This window comes from Drosophila hydei, unplaced genomic scaffold (assembly GCF_003285905.1).
Source record: "Drosophila hydei strain 15085-1641.00,03,60 unplaced genomic scaffold, DhydRS2 tig00000149-arrow-pilon, whole genome shotgun sequence".
Classification (NCBI taxonomy): domain Eukaryota; kingdom Metazoa; phylum Arthropoda; class Insecta; order Diptera; family Drosophilidae; genus Drosophila; species Drosophila hydei.
Window position 1 is genome coordinate 522,994 of NW_022045678.1, and position 14,849 is coordinate 537,842.

General features: G+C 40.5%; 2 protein-coding genes across 2 annotated transcripts in view; both read left to right on the forward strand.

Annotated features, from left to right (window-relative positions):
- The first annotated feature begins 176 nt into the window (after positions 1–176).
- LOC111602307 (neurotrimin) overlaps positions 177–14,849 on the forward strand; it is a 61,818-nt gene continuing 47,145 nt past the window's right edge. The window contains exon 1 of the mRNA XM_030223210.1: positions 177–321. Coding sequence (XP_030079070.1) covers positions 204–321 — 118 coding nt within the window. The 5' untranslated portion in view covers positions 177–203. The remainder of the gene's footprint in view (positions 322–14,849) is intronic.
- On the forward strand, positions 6,418–10,072 carry LOC111592084 (DNA replication ATP-dependent helicase/nuclease DNA2). Its single transcript, XM_023304107.2, has 3 exons — positions 6,418–7,099; positions 7,151–8,206; positions 8,267–10,072. The coding sequence occupies exons 1-3, from the start codon at positions 6,557–6,559 to the stop codon at positions 10,004–10,006; spliced, it is 3,339 nt and encodes a 1,112-aa protein (XP_023159875.2). The 5' UTR covers positions 6,418–6,556; the 3' UTR covers positions 10,007–10,072.

Sequence of the window (14,849 nt, forward strand, 5' to 3'; positions counted from 1 at the left end):
TAAATCCAAACATAAATTGAACAGTGTTTAAAAAAATTCAATTACTCGAATTTAATAAAATATATACAGTTATTTACATTAATGAAATTAAATGTGTTTTACGCGTTGCTAAAAAGTAAACAAATTTCAGAAACATAACAACATATAAATATAACTATAACTTTACAATACTGAAAGAAAAAAAATAATTTTTTGTTGACAACATGTTGCACAAACTGTATACCCTACTCGCAACTCTGCTCATCTTGGAGACGTTGACAACCCTGGCGCTGAGTAGCGATGGTAATGTCAATAGCGTGGGCGGCTCCACGGTCAACAATGGTGAGTGCAAAGATTTTATATAATAATTATATTTATACGGGTTCATAAAATTAAAAAGAGTCCATTGGGTTTGTGTGATGCTCTTCTATACTGACTATTTTTTTGAAAATATGCTTCGTCTGACTAAAATTTGTCAAATGAGTTGACCTCCTTTACAGATTATATGAATAAAAACCAATTTGGTGCGTGGCAAACAGGAAAAGAGCAAATCTTCTAAGAGAGTTAGAGCTTTGCTGTTGGAGCCCTGTTGATATCTTAGACAGTTAGGTAGTTCGATATGAAGCTTAAATAATATATATATATATAGCACGTGGGTAATTGTTGACCTTCTCTAAAGATCCATTTACAATTTATCCGTTTCCAAACACATATTCTATAAATTAATTACTGACGTATTCAATATGCATCCACCTTCATATCCCTAAGTTGTAAATATGTAATAAAATTCAGTCGCGAACGAGTATTAAACAGTCGTTTGTGCTCGACTGGTAAATTTTTGTTTATTTGTATTACATAATTGCATTCTGATAGACAGCTTTGGTTGCGGCTGCCTCTTAATATTTCCGTCAGTCCAATCAATTTAATTATTTATTTAATTGTATCGCAATTATTGCACAACCGACGTAAATATCGCGAATCGCTTGTTTTTTCATATGTAATATGACATTTTAGAGGGCGTAAAGCGAGCGAGCGAACTAAATGAATTAGTTGAGAGCGTCAATTTAATTCCGATAGAATAATCCTTAAATTGTTAAACAACCGCTTAATTATGCGAGTCAAATTGGAGCTAAGCGAGGCTAAGTTGAGCATAGATTTGCCTAACAACTTGGCGATTATCCATATGATTACTTATAACTCTAATTGATTCGGATAATTGAAGTGGCAAATTAGCGGTGTCTAAAGTATACAGTGGGTCGTAGGTCGTAATTTTTAGACAAAAATGTGGCATCAGATACCGTTTATATTGGTTTATCAATAATCATGTATGGGGGCGTGGCAAATCTGCTAGAGATCTGGAGCTAAAACTTAACATTTGAGAGTTGAGTAACTCCATACTTCCCCTTGAGATTTACTAAAATTGTATATATCTAACGTACATCTGAGTTCTAACGAGTGACCTACAGAGATTTATGCTGAACGCTCTGCCGTTTAATTAAAATTTTTATATAGTAACATGGTTTCCCATAAATTACGTAAATTGCGGAATTCTCTCACGCAGTCCACTTGTCGGCGTCAGTAGGTGGTCGCCAATACCACGATCATGTTTGAACAGTGTTGTCTAAATAAAAGTCATTACTTGGCAGTAAATTAGGCAACTGATCAGCTGGCATCCGGGCTATAATTTTAGGTAAGTTTGTGGATGATGCCAGGTCTGAGCCATAGTTGTAAGTTCGTTATATTGAATTAAATTTACAGATGAATTGAGTTTCTATTATATAAAACAAAAAAATGAGTATTAAGTAAAGCATATAGAGCTTTGCCGCTCTCCTAATACTATGAGAATCTTATAGAAAGGGGCTAATTAAAAAAGCCTTTATATAATTTATAAGTTTCAATTCTTATATATGCCTCTACAATTTATATTAATCAAACATTAGTATACCATTCAAATTGATTTTCAGAACGACATATAAGCTTAGAGATAACTAGTTAGCTTCATATCCAGTAATATTGGCTTTTGCTTCTCAAATAATTAGGAAGTGATGCAAATAAAGTCTGAAACGTCACTTGAAATCATGAGAATCTCAGAGAAAGGTGATGCTTACGACAAGTTCTGTGTACGTGCCAAATATTCTTTACTAAAACATAATTAAGCAAGCAATATATATCAGTAGGCATAGTAACCGCTGTCCTAAATAGATCCAACCTGGATAGCTGCTCTAGTTTCGTTATTTAATAGACGAAACTACCAGTCGATTATATTTATGAGTGTTTGAGGTTAATTTGAGATTCATTAGTTTGCCTTATTGCTGTAATTAAAATTATCAGCTCTAACTTTGGGAGTTGAATGCGCTCACTATTAAAACGTAAATAAAGATAAATATACCATTTATAACTCAGCTGCCAAGTTTAGGGCCACTCCTTCGGCACGCTCGCCTCGGTCAATTGTTTGGCAAAAACTTAAGTTAACTCAACTCTGTTTGGCCATTCAAAAACTTCATTAGCCCAGGCTACAAATGTTGTTGCTGTTGGAGGTGGTGCTGCCATCTACCACGATTCGGCCTGAAGCTAAATCAAAATCACACCCGTAAAACTTTCAAAAGCTAATAAATGGCACGAAAAGTTTCGGGCTGAGGCTCGTTTGTCATTTGGGTCCGAGGCAAGCGGCGAAATAATTGTCAATTTGTTAGCAGGCGGACAGGACAATGCCTGGCAGCAATAAAATTTATTTAAGTGGCCTCATAATTGTTAACAACAATGCACAAAGCGAACAAAAGCCAGCTTCAGCCGAAATGAGCAATTATTAAGCCATGGAAAATGTAAAACAGTAAAAAACATTGAAACACGAAAAAAAGAATACAAAAATTATGAGGCAAGTCAGCAAACATCATAATCAAGTTATTATATGTATATCTGTGGCAGTGGCAGCAGAAGCAGCGCAGCGCAGCTGTAAGGCATGCAAAACGCTCAACAATGAAAATATTAATAACGTTAATGAAATTCTCATTTGCTTGTTGTGGCGCGGTGCCGCGTGGGGGACAGAAAGAAAACGTCAGAGACAAACAAACTGTGGAGCCAGGCAATAATGCTAATGAGCAAATGTGTGTTGGCGAACAAGAAGGCGGTGCTAAATGGGTGGACATGGGCGGGGAAAAGTCAAGTGATATGCTGGGGTTAAGTTAAATTCATGCCAGGCATTTCAAATATGCGTGTGTATGGGTGTGTGCGAGTGTGTGTGTGCATTATTCTGGTCTGACAAGCTAAATATTTGCGCCGCTAAATAGGCAACAAAAACTGGCAGTTTGCGTGTTTGTGTGTTAATGTGTGTGTGTGTGCGTGTGTGTGTTAATATGTGTGTATGCGTGTTTGGTCAGTGGCATTTCAATGAGAATTGGCAGCTTTTTTCTGACAGTCCTAATGAATTAGTTATGTGACTCTGATGACTTTTAAGTGGCTAACCAAAAATGTGCGTGTGTGTGTATATGTGTATGTGTGTGCAGAAGGAAAAAGTCCAGTTTGTAAGGTAATGTAAATTACATGACCATTAAAATTACACTTTGATTTAAATGACTGCTCTAAGTTACAGCATATTTTGTTGCTTAAAAATTTTTTTTTAAAAAGAAAAGAAATTAAGGAAAAGTAATTAAAGCAAATAAAATTAATGGTAATAGTACAATCTGCTAAAAATCTCAGCTGCAGTTTCTTAAGGTACTAATGCGGCTTAAGTCGAATCGTTTTGAGCTCTAAATTGTAGGAAACTTACTATAATAAAATTCAAGTTGTGCTAATAGCAACAGGCCAACAGAATTCAGTAATAAATAAAATGCTTTGATTTAATTGTTGAGATATTTACAGTTGAGTGTCCAGCTGCTTTTAGGCAACTTAATCTAAGCAGAAATATTGCTATGGATTATAACGGATTCAGACTACATCGCTTAGTCTTAATACAATGTATTAAAATAATCATTTAGTCAAGACAACAACAAGTTGCCGTCAAACCTTTTTGAAGACTTCAAATATTTTCTTTTTTTCACATAATTTTTAAATAAATATTTTGTTTATGATAAAAATATGAAAGCAGCAGCATTAAGATATATTATTTTGTTAAGAAATAACTTTCGCAAAGTTGACAAACATTAATTTATGCTTGAAAAACGTGTTCATCAGCGATGTCTTGTTCATAGGGGTTGGCCTAATAATTTCTTGAGGATGCGTGTTAAACTTTTTTCCTATCTACTTTCAATTTGGCTAACAAGATTTCTGGCAAATTACTTGATAGTCTAGCCAATTAGCCGAAAGTTTATTTGACATTTATAAAAATGTTTCCGCCTCCCAAAAGAAAAAATAAAGAAAGCTCATAAAAACGCTTTGATTCAATTTTGTGAAATGTTTGACGTTCGTGTCTGCTGACATTTTAGTATATCTTTCATAACTGGCAGCCATTAAATGGCAGCCAAACGAGTTGGCTCTGGCAGCCACTCACACACGCTGTTTGCACGCTCTCTTTAGCTCTCTCTCTCTCTCTCTCTCTCTCTCTCTCTCTCTCTCTCTCTCTCTCTATCGCACATGTGCATAACAATTACATAAACAATTACAAGGCAACGACAGCAAACACTAATGACAGCCAAGAGATGAGCCACAGCGAATGAGAGTGAGAAGGACGGAGCAGCGGAAGGAAGCAGAAGGAAAAGTCAGTCAGGAAAAATCAAATTTGTCAAGTGTTAAATTCATTGTTGTTGTTGGAGTTGCTATTGTTGCTGCTGTTGTTGTTGCGGCGCTGTAAACACAATAAAAATTACACTTAATTTGGCATTTAAGTGGCGACAACGAAGACAGCCAGCCTGGCAAATGTTTTCCTTTGTTAGTCAGCCATATAAAATGGCATTTGGGGCGTGGCCAGCCCACACACACACGCGTGCTGGCCCCCTTTGTCGCCCATGTGTTAAGTGTCATTATGTAATGTGACATTTAAACAAAGGAGCGCGTGTGAAATGTGTTGATGGCTTTGTTGACATGTGAAAAGAAATGAAACTGAAAAAAATATAAGAGCCAACAGCCAAAAAGTGCCCTCGACAAAAGTCAAGTGGTTATAACTATAACACAAGCATAGAGTGCTTGTTGGAAGGGAGAAGCACACACACACACACTCACACACACACAATTTGAGTTATTTCCATAAGCAAAGATCATTTGTCAGCTGCCAAACCAAGAGGGAACGAAATCTGTGCTTTCCATTATGAAAACACTCAACAGCGACAACAACAGCTGAACGCAATAAGCAATGCAACCATATGAAATGGTATAGAATGGGGTGTACTTTAAAGATTCTCACTCTCTCAGCATCCCCCAACTGCCTGACTGACTGACTGAGTGGTCATAAAAATAAAATGCCTTTCGCTTCGCATCATCGTTTAATGGCTGGCAAGGGCGTTGCCTTATCTATACTGATTAGCAATTAGCACGTGTCTTTTTGGGCCAAGCCGCACAAAACCCGGCTAGCAGGCACTAACATTGAATTATTATGCTGAAGGTCAGCCACGTGGCATGGTGGCAGTGGACAGCCAAGTGCCATCTGGCATAAGTCGGGCGACGAGGGCGACGGGTGCGACGAGTGCGACGGGCATCTCGGGCATATCCCGCATGGACCGAGATTAATGATGTGCCCGGCATGCCACAGGCGCTGGGCATTATTAGCGCTGCGCATGTGGCGGTTCCATGGGCCCATGGGCCCATGGGCTGTCTCCGAGTGTCTGCCTGTGTGCAGCCGCATAAATCAAGTAGATTATCAGGTAGCGATAGTCAGAGCCAAGGATTTGCATATGAAATTTAGTTGACAGCCACAAGCAGTTACGGATTTCGTGTTTTTGTGCTTCACTTGCTCTGCAACACGGTCAAATCTCCGTCTGGGACTATGTAAAGATGCTCGTTTTGTGGTCCATTTTATCTCATGGTCGTGTTATTCTCGTTATCCTCTTAGCCAATTAGTCGCTAGTTTAATGAGAGAATATTGTCTGTGTGTCGGTCATTAGGGTTATAAATGTTGAATAGTGTGAATAAGTATAAGAGATTTAACGTCTCAGTTGGCCCGTGTTATTAGCTGATGTTGCTTGCTAAAGAATTTACAAATTGAAATTTACATTAAAGTTCAGCTTTAATGTTTTATAAAGTGACGAAACATTTTATTATAAATAATCCAACTTGGTTTGTTCAAAAAGACCGCCAAACCAAATCGATGATCGAAGTCAAGAGAACAGAGAAGACAACTATCGAACTTAAGCAAACAGATGATCGAACTCAAAAGAGCATTATGAAGAGCGCCGAACATCGTAGCGAGCGTGGTTGTGACTCAAGTGAGCGAACGATGGAACCAGTTACCGATTGTTTCTTATCTAAGTTCGTTACTTTAATCGAACTAGTGCTGGTTCGGTATTATGTCAATGAACATATGTGAATAATAATTACGCGTGTGTATACACTGGATTGTAAATTTTGGCGCGATTGAATGAGAATGTGCGGGAAACGAATTATGTGCGAGAGTTTATTGTAAAATAGGTAAATACGAATCAAAACTGTTATGCAAGCGGCAAAGCGAGTGCTGTCACCCAGTAAGGTTGATAATGTGCCGGCGTCATGCAAGAAGTACAAAAAACAAATTGATCTCGATGTCCACCCGCCGCTTCCAACTGACCAGGAGAACTATGACTTTTTGTTGGACGACGACAATGATTTCGATGTAAGTGCATTGGATGCTGCCGCAACAGCGAAGGGCATTGATCTGAACAGTTGGCAACGCTGTGTGGTGCTGGATATGGAACGCCTGCCCAGGTCACATGATTTGGTTCTCCAATTGCGTAGCGATGAAGATGCGGATTCGAAAGCTATTTGCCATTTGCAGGCGCCATGGAATCAAACGCCACTAGAGCAAGGTGATCTGGTGTCGGTTAAAGCGCAGTGGCAGCCCACGCTGGCCGCGTATGTGGTTAACAAGGAGCAGGGCTATTGTGTAATACATCCAGATCTGCTCATATCAAGTACTTCTGTGACTGGCTCGCTTTTCTGCCGACGCAAAGCCGTGCTGCAGGATCGTTTTCGTGGTGTTGATTCTACTAATGCGGTGGTAAGTGCGCCGCCATAAAAATCAGAATCAAATACTAATCATATCTTCTAGATGATTATAGGCACATTGGTGCACGAGCTGCTGCAAACAGTTCTATCGCAGCGTCTGCGACAGAAATCACAAGTGGAGGATGCACTGCAGCAAATGCTGCATAGTTCTTCTTTAGCCCAGCAGCTCTATGCCGGCCAGCTGAATCGCGCCGAGATCGAATTGCAGCTATATAAGTTTGTAGGACCAATTGTTGACTTTGTAGCGCAATATGTAGAGGGCAAGCTGCCCTCTGTACAGCCACCGGAAATGTACAAGGGTCGGATTGATCAAATACACGATATTGAGGAAAATCTGTGGGTGCCGCAGCTCGGACTCAAGGGCAAGGTTGATGTTTCTGTGCACGTGCGCAACAAAAAGCAGCCAATACCATTGGAGTTGAAAACTGGACGCGCCAGCTTTTCGATGGAACACAAGGGCCAGCTGTTGCTCTATCAGCTAATGCACTCGGCTCTGGGTCAAGAGACGCGCAGTGGTCTGTTGCTGTACTTGCGCGAAGGCATTCTGCGCGAGGTTCACGAGGGTCGCAACGAGCAACGCGATCTCATTCTGCTGCGCAACGATCTGGCGCATTATCTAACACGCGATGTGCAACTGCCATCGGGTGAAGAAACCATCTCGCTGGTCGAACAGCCTGGTAAGCTGTTGCAGCCCTTACAGCTGCCCGAACCCATTTCACATCATAGCGCCTGCGGGAATTGCGCCTATGCCACGCTCTGCTGCAGCTTTGCCAGTACAGATTCTCAGCTTGAGCTGAGTGAATCTCATCCGCTGCGACGTCTAATGCCAGAAGTTCTAGATCATCTAAGTCAAGCGGATTATGAGTATGTGTTTCACTGGTGTGGTCTGTTGGCTCTAGAGGAACAACAAGCGCGAAAATCACATCAGCTGCGAGCGCTATGGACTGAAACACCTGCCAAGAGGCAGCACCAGGGTCGCGCGATCCAACAGTTGCAATTGCCTAAGAATCATCAGGCACTTCTAGTGGATGGACGCTTTGAACAGAAATTGATACTGTCAGAGGAAGCGGATAATGAACTGAATTTAACACTCAGCGGCGTGAGTTGAGCAATGAGATATCTTGTTCCCTCTTATGATTTGAAAATAATCCTTTTCTAGTTTGAGGTGGGCGAATATGTCATCATTAGCTGTAGCTCGCGGCTGGCTATTGCCGCCGGCTACATAACAGCGCTAGAGCAGCGCAGCTTGTGCGTGCAACTAGAGCGTGATCTTGGCCAGCGTTATGTGCTGGAGAGTTTCATAGTGGACAAGCATGAATCCCAGAGCTTTGCCAGTTTCAATTTTACGAACCTGGCGCAACTTTTAGCGCCCAGTGAACGTGCGGCTCAATTGCGGTCCATTGTGATTGCCCGGACACTGCCAAAGCAGCAAAAGGTTTTGCCTCGCATCATTGGCAGCAAGGGCGGGCCCATGCTGCGTTCATTGAATAAGGTACAGCAGGTGGCTGCCTTACGTGCCCTCACCACCGATACACACCTGCTGATCAAGGGACTGCCAGGCACAGGAAAAACGCAGACATTGGTGGCCATTGTGCGGCTCCTGCATCTGATGGAGCGCAGTGTGTTAATTACAGCACAAACGCATTCCGCCGTAGATAATCTGTTGTTGCGTCTGCTGCCCTATAATCTGCCGCTGATGCGTCTGGGTAACAGCGCACGAATTCATCCGCAGTTGCAGGAGATCAGTGAGGCACAGTTGACAGCTAATTGCGAAACAGTTGAACAGTTGACGTCAGCACTAGAAAAGCCAAGCATTGTAGGCGTCACCTGTCTCGGAGCCGGACATGCTCTGTTCCAGCATCGTAAGTTCGACTATTGCATCGTGGATGAGGCCACACAGGTGTTGCAGCCGGCGGTTTTACGTGCGTTGAGCCACAGTAGCCGTTTCATACTTGTCGGCGATCCGGAGCAGCTGCCACCGCTGGTGCGTAGCCGTGAGGCGCGTCTGCGCGGCGCTGATGAGAGCCTATTTCAGCGTTTGGATTGCGACGAGGCCACAGCTGTGCTGACACTGCAATATCGTATGAATCGCAGCATTACACGTCTGGCCAACCACTTGACGTATGGCCAGGCACTACAATGCGCCAGTGAACAGGTTGAAAGTGCGAAACTGCAATGGGAACCACCAGCCGAGTGCTGTCTTTGGGTGCAACGCACGTTGCAAACTCATTTAGAGCAAGCAGTCGTTTTGTTGGACACATGCGATTGTGCACAACGCTGTCAGGACTATGTTGATGCATCCAAACAGCAGTGCAATACCAGCGCCTCCATCGAACAGTATTATGGTGAAGCCGTTGAACAAACATTGCAACCAACTCAATTACAATCAGGTCGTCCTCGTCGTGTGCCTAAGTATAGTAACTATTGCGAGGCGGCCATTGTGTTGCATTTGTTGCGACAACTGCTGGAGGCGGGCTACGATGCTGCACGCATTGGGGTCATTGCACCATATCGCGCTCAGGTGGAGTTGCTGCGCAAGCTGGGCGAACATTTAACCGGTGTGGAATTCAATACGGTTGATCAATATCAGGGACGCGATAAGAATCTAATAATCTACAGTTGTACGAAGACAGGCAGTGCCAGTGCCGAACAGAATATGGAACGTGCGCGAGAGGCAGAAATCCTGGAGGATCAACGTCGATTGACTGTTGCTATCACACGTGCCAAACATAAATTAATTTTACTTGGGGACGTTAACTGTTTGGCACGCTATACGCCCTTTCAAAAACTTTTCAATCATATTCCCGAACGTTGTCGGTTGCACTTGGCCGACGGCCGCATGGGCTTCAGCTGGCAGCAACTATTCCACGAGTTGGAACAGCTCCAAGTTAGCAAGTGATTAAAATAAGGATTATTTATTTTAAATTTAATTCTATTTATTCTATTTTAAGAAAAATATGAACGCCAAAATAAATGTATTGGGTCATTCAAATTTTCTTTAAATATTTTTACATTTTGTTATTAGTAAATTATAATGATATACCTATTTTATTTATTTTTAGATTGTGTATACTTATTACTTAATAAATCGCTGCTTTTAATTTTATTTGGATAGCTAAAGACATATCAATAAACATGTTCACGAAGTAAAAGGGTATATTGGTTTTTTGTGATGTCTGACGTGGTGTCCGTCAGTAGAAGCTTTTGAAGCTAGAGACACAAATTTTAGGTACCCTCGTCTTATGAGATACGCCCACCAGGCGCATGTCAATTAGAGAAAAGGCCAATATCTGATATAACAGAAATATTAGTATTAAAAGCGAAATTTGACAAGCCAAGGCTAAAAATTTAAAGTACATCTAAATGCGTTTTTGTGGCTTAGAAAATAGGAAAATCTGGAACTTGCTATTTTTCTCCAAATTTGACAGTTAAGTGACTGTAGATTTCTTCTAAAAGTTAACAATTTTTCGTCTGTTTTTGAATGATTCCACTATTCAAACTGCTTTTTTTTGTTGATTATAAAATTATGATCAAATTGCAGATAATTTGTCTAGGTAGCTCTGTTGTTCAGATAACTGAAACAAAAGCTAGTGTATGAAAATTGTCTTCCTCTTAGGCAAACTCTTCAGCTGCTCAAGCCGTTTAAGTACAATAGTTTGTTCGTTTTCAACTATATCCGACTGCCTATAAATAAAATATAGAAATACTATAGATTTTTGCCTGCTTCAATAGAGAATGACTGACTAAGAAATACTCTACTGTTCAATTCAGCCACAATTCTTGACATCTAAACAGAAACCAGATTTTAAAATTAACTTGAAAGAAATTGTGACAAAATAAAACAAGTTTTCATTGCTTGCATTTCATTTTAATTTTTATATTTTCTAGCTGAAAAGTCATATTATTTATTGCAAGCTTCTAGCTTTAGCTCATGTGCTCATGCTGGTTGCTGCAAGAAGTGCATTCATTGTGTTCAGAGCTTGTTCATTTCTAGTAAACAAACCAATTTATAGACAACTATTGTTGCTATTTTAAACTAACATAGTGAACCACTTAAGCGAAAGTCTTGAAATGTTGCCATGCATGCACTCGCATATATTTATGCATGTGTGTGTGTGTGGCTCACTCTCTTTATGTGTGTGTTTGCCACCCATACAGACACGCACTCTAATCACACCCACTTCAATTCACTGCCAAGCTCGTACTCTTTCTTCTGCACTTATGCATTCACTTCGTTGCACGCGTCGTCAATGCGCACAATGTGGGCGTCACTTAAGTGTGTGTGTGTGGGTGTGGCACTAAATGACGCTGAGTGCACATTGCCACAATTCTTGGGCAATTGTTGTAGTTGTTGTTGTTGCCGCTGTTGATGCTATTGCAGTTGGTGGCATAATTTACATAGCAGCAACACTTGAAACAAACCGTTGCATACAAAGGCCAACCAACTAAGCTGGAGTGGATGGAACTTGGACCGAGTCTCGGGGGAATGTTCTGCATGTTTTATGATTAGCGCAATTTAGTGCACTTCAAGATGCTTAACCATGGCGTATATGTAATGCCTAATTAGCGACAGAGCAAAAGTTTTTCATTGCAATAGCTAACCGCAGGTCATACGAAAACCGCCAAACAGACGCGCAGACAGAGGGACAGAAAGAGAAGCAGTGAGAGAAAAACAGAGCAACAGACACGACGGCAACGCAATGGCCCAACTTGAAGCTACAAATTTGTTTGGCTTTCGGTTTTTACCAGATACCCACAGACGCCAGCGGCAACAAAACCGCAACAACAAAAACAACAACAGACAGCTGCAATTGCAGCTGGATAGGTGAGCTGCGCGTGGGATGCAAAGCACGATAATTGACCTGCAAGCGAGCGAGTTCCAGCGAAATGTGTATGTGTGTGTGCTTACGTTGGCCATGCAACTGTGCAACAACTTTCGCTTTGATAAAGGACCTTGGCGTCAAGTCGAGTCCTTTCGGCGGCAACGAGGCATGGCCTGTGCTCCATGCTTTATCAAAACTAGATGGGAAGCACCCGCACTACTTTTGGCGCATAGCATACTTTTTGTGCTTTAAAATCCAGGTATTTTAAAAAGGTATGCGTGTCTAAAAATCAATGCACCTTCAATTTGCAGGCAACTTTTTATTAGAAGTTGAAAAAGGAACTGCCAATAGACAAAACGTGTACGTGATTTCATTTCTTTCAAAAGTATCATAAATCTATGTATTTAACTCTTCCATTCAAGAGTAAATTGAAAACTTAATTCGCTTTAGTATAAGTAGACATTTAATTCGCTTTATGACGATTTGCAGCCCCGAGGCGAGAGAAAGACATCAGTTTGTGGCGAATGCTTGCCGACAAAGTTTGGCTTAAGGCATTTTGACTAAGAGCGTATCAAAAACAAAATAACCTGCCAAACGCTGCTTAGTAAAGAAATCTCAGAAAACAAAGCAAAATGTTGAAACAATAAAGAAAGAAAGCCGAAAAAACAACAACAAACGGAACGCAACGTACAACTCATTCAAGCGCATTAAGCGAAAATAAAGTTTATATTTTGTAAAGAGAAATAAATAAAGAAAGAACAACTGTGCTGCTGTTTGTGTGGATGACCTCAAAAGGAAAAGCGAACTAGATAAAGTTGCCTGGCGATGGAAAAAGGTTCACTAAGCGACTGAAGCAAAAGGATTTGCTTTGGCAGTCCGTACAAAATTAGTCGGTCAATTTGCATAAGCAATAAAACAAAGCATACTTTTGTGCAAATACATCCAAAGGGCCGTGTAAGCAGCATATTTTTAGGGGCGTTCGCAAACGGATATGCCAAGATATTTGAGCTGATGTTAATCGAAATCGTTCTGCTTCATTTTGGGCACGAACAAAACATGATTTAGCACGACGCGTGCGTGTTCGAAATTTCGATTTTTGATTTACTTTTGCAGGTATAGGGGATATATGTAAATACTACTATTAATAGAAGAGATTCAAGTAGTATGTCTGCCATTCTCATAGTCTTTCAAGCAGTAAAAATAGTATATTGGCTTTATGCAATGTGCGTCTTGCTGCCCACTCTTCATCCGTCCGTCCATCAGTCTGTCTGCTTTTATGAACTTATGAACACAAAACAAAGTGTTCAGCTTTTCCGATGTATCCACTGGAGGCATGGTAATTCGTAAAATATTATATTTGTTACTAATTAAACGGTAAGCAAAATCAAAACTGTAGAATAGAATTCGTGCACATAATAAGTATAGAAATCTACGCCACTTTTTGTGCTAGAGCCCCAATTAAAATAATGAGCCAATCGGAAAGTATGTAGCGTGCGATGAAGAGCCGTTTCTTTCTCAGATTATAGAGAGTATAGTATTGCTCCTCTCTTGCAAAGTTAGTCTTATAAATTCCTTGACTGGAAAGTCGAAAGATTTTGATTACGTAAAATTTTTATTTTGGATTGTGAACGAGAATTTCTCAGTCAGCTACATCCCTATAACTATAGAAAAAATTTAACTTTCAAATACTCATTCTTAAAGCATGCGTAATTTAAATGTATACATTTTTTCTATTATATATATAATATATAATATGCATAATAAATAGTTTGTTAGCTTATAATAATTAAATATTATGTTAAGCGTTAATTAATTTATTGACCTTTCTAAACATTTATAGCAGAATTCATTATACCATGAATATTAACTTGTATAAACTAAACAAATCATAATATTCGCATTCAACGCATTCAAATCGAACAGCCAACCTTATGTTATATCCGACTTGGATTTAAACTTATAATTGCCAATCTGATTTTTAGTAAGTGGAGAGTTATTGGGGTGACTCCACAATTGACTTTTCAAAACTTAATAAAAGTTCTTCGAATCGGTTAACCGTTTGGCTTATTCTATACTACTTGTAAATATCAAAGCAGTTGAGAAAGTTTTATTTATTTTTTTATTTTTTGGATACTTTTGCTTGTTTTTATGGAGCCATTTTATGGGGCGTAAAAATAACATTTAAATGTTAACACGCCATTTAAACGCAAATTTGCGAAACGCTTGCCTACTTTTGGGCGCCGCAAGAAAAAAGTGCAGGAAAATGGGGGGAAACTGTAAAACTGTGGCATACCAACAGGCGCCCAGCATGTGGTTTTTTCCGAGCTGCCAAATGGCAGCTGAGACGGCAGGACGAAAAAAACAACACCAGAAAAAAGTACAAAAAAACTTGCCCCAAATTTATTGACGAAAACAAAGTCAAGTGCCGAGAAACCCTAACTCGAGGCTACAGCTGAGATTGCAGCGATTCTGTGGGTACTTCATCTATGTGGGTACTCCATGTGTTTACGAGCTATGATAAGCTAAGCTGAAGCGGCAAAAGCAGCAGCAGCAGCAGCAACAACATTGGCGGCAACCCGACTAGCGCCATTAAGTATGCTACACGTTGCGCACTCGCTGCAATGTTGTCGTCGGCGACCACAGAAACAGAGCCAACTATAAATCTATCATGTTTACGCTGAGCTTGACGAGCATGCTCCCGCAGATTCTCAGATGGCCAGACAGTAAAGATGGCCGAACCCCCATGCCCCAAGCGCAACTACAGCCACAGTTGAGCACAATTTGTTTATGCAAGTCTGAGGCTGTGAGCGAGTAAACGTTGCTTGAATTATGGCTTTGTTTATCCCAAGTCGCACACAAAGAAGAAAAATAAAAATTTGCCACACCCACACCCGCTCTATCCCTTGCCGTCCCGCAGCC

Bases quoted from the DNA above. Each gene is read 5' to 3' on its own strand.
- LOC111592084 (XM_023304107.2), top strand. From the start codon at position 6,557: ATGCAAGCGGCAAAGCGAGTGCTGTCACCCAGTAAGGTTGATAATGTG. The intron at 7,100-7,150 runs GTAAGTGCGCCG...CATATCTTCTAG, and splicing joins TTGATTCTACTAATGCGGTG to ATGATTATAGGCACATTGGT. The intron at 8,207-8,266 runs GTGAGTTGAGCA...ATCCTTTTCTAG, and splicing joins TGAATTTAACACTCAGCGGC to TTTGAGGTGGGCGAATATGT.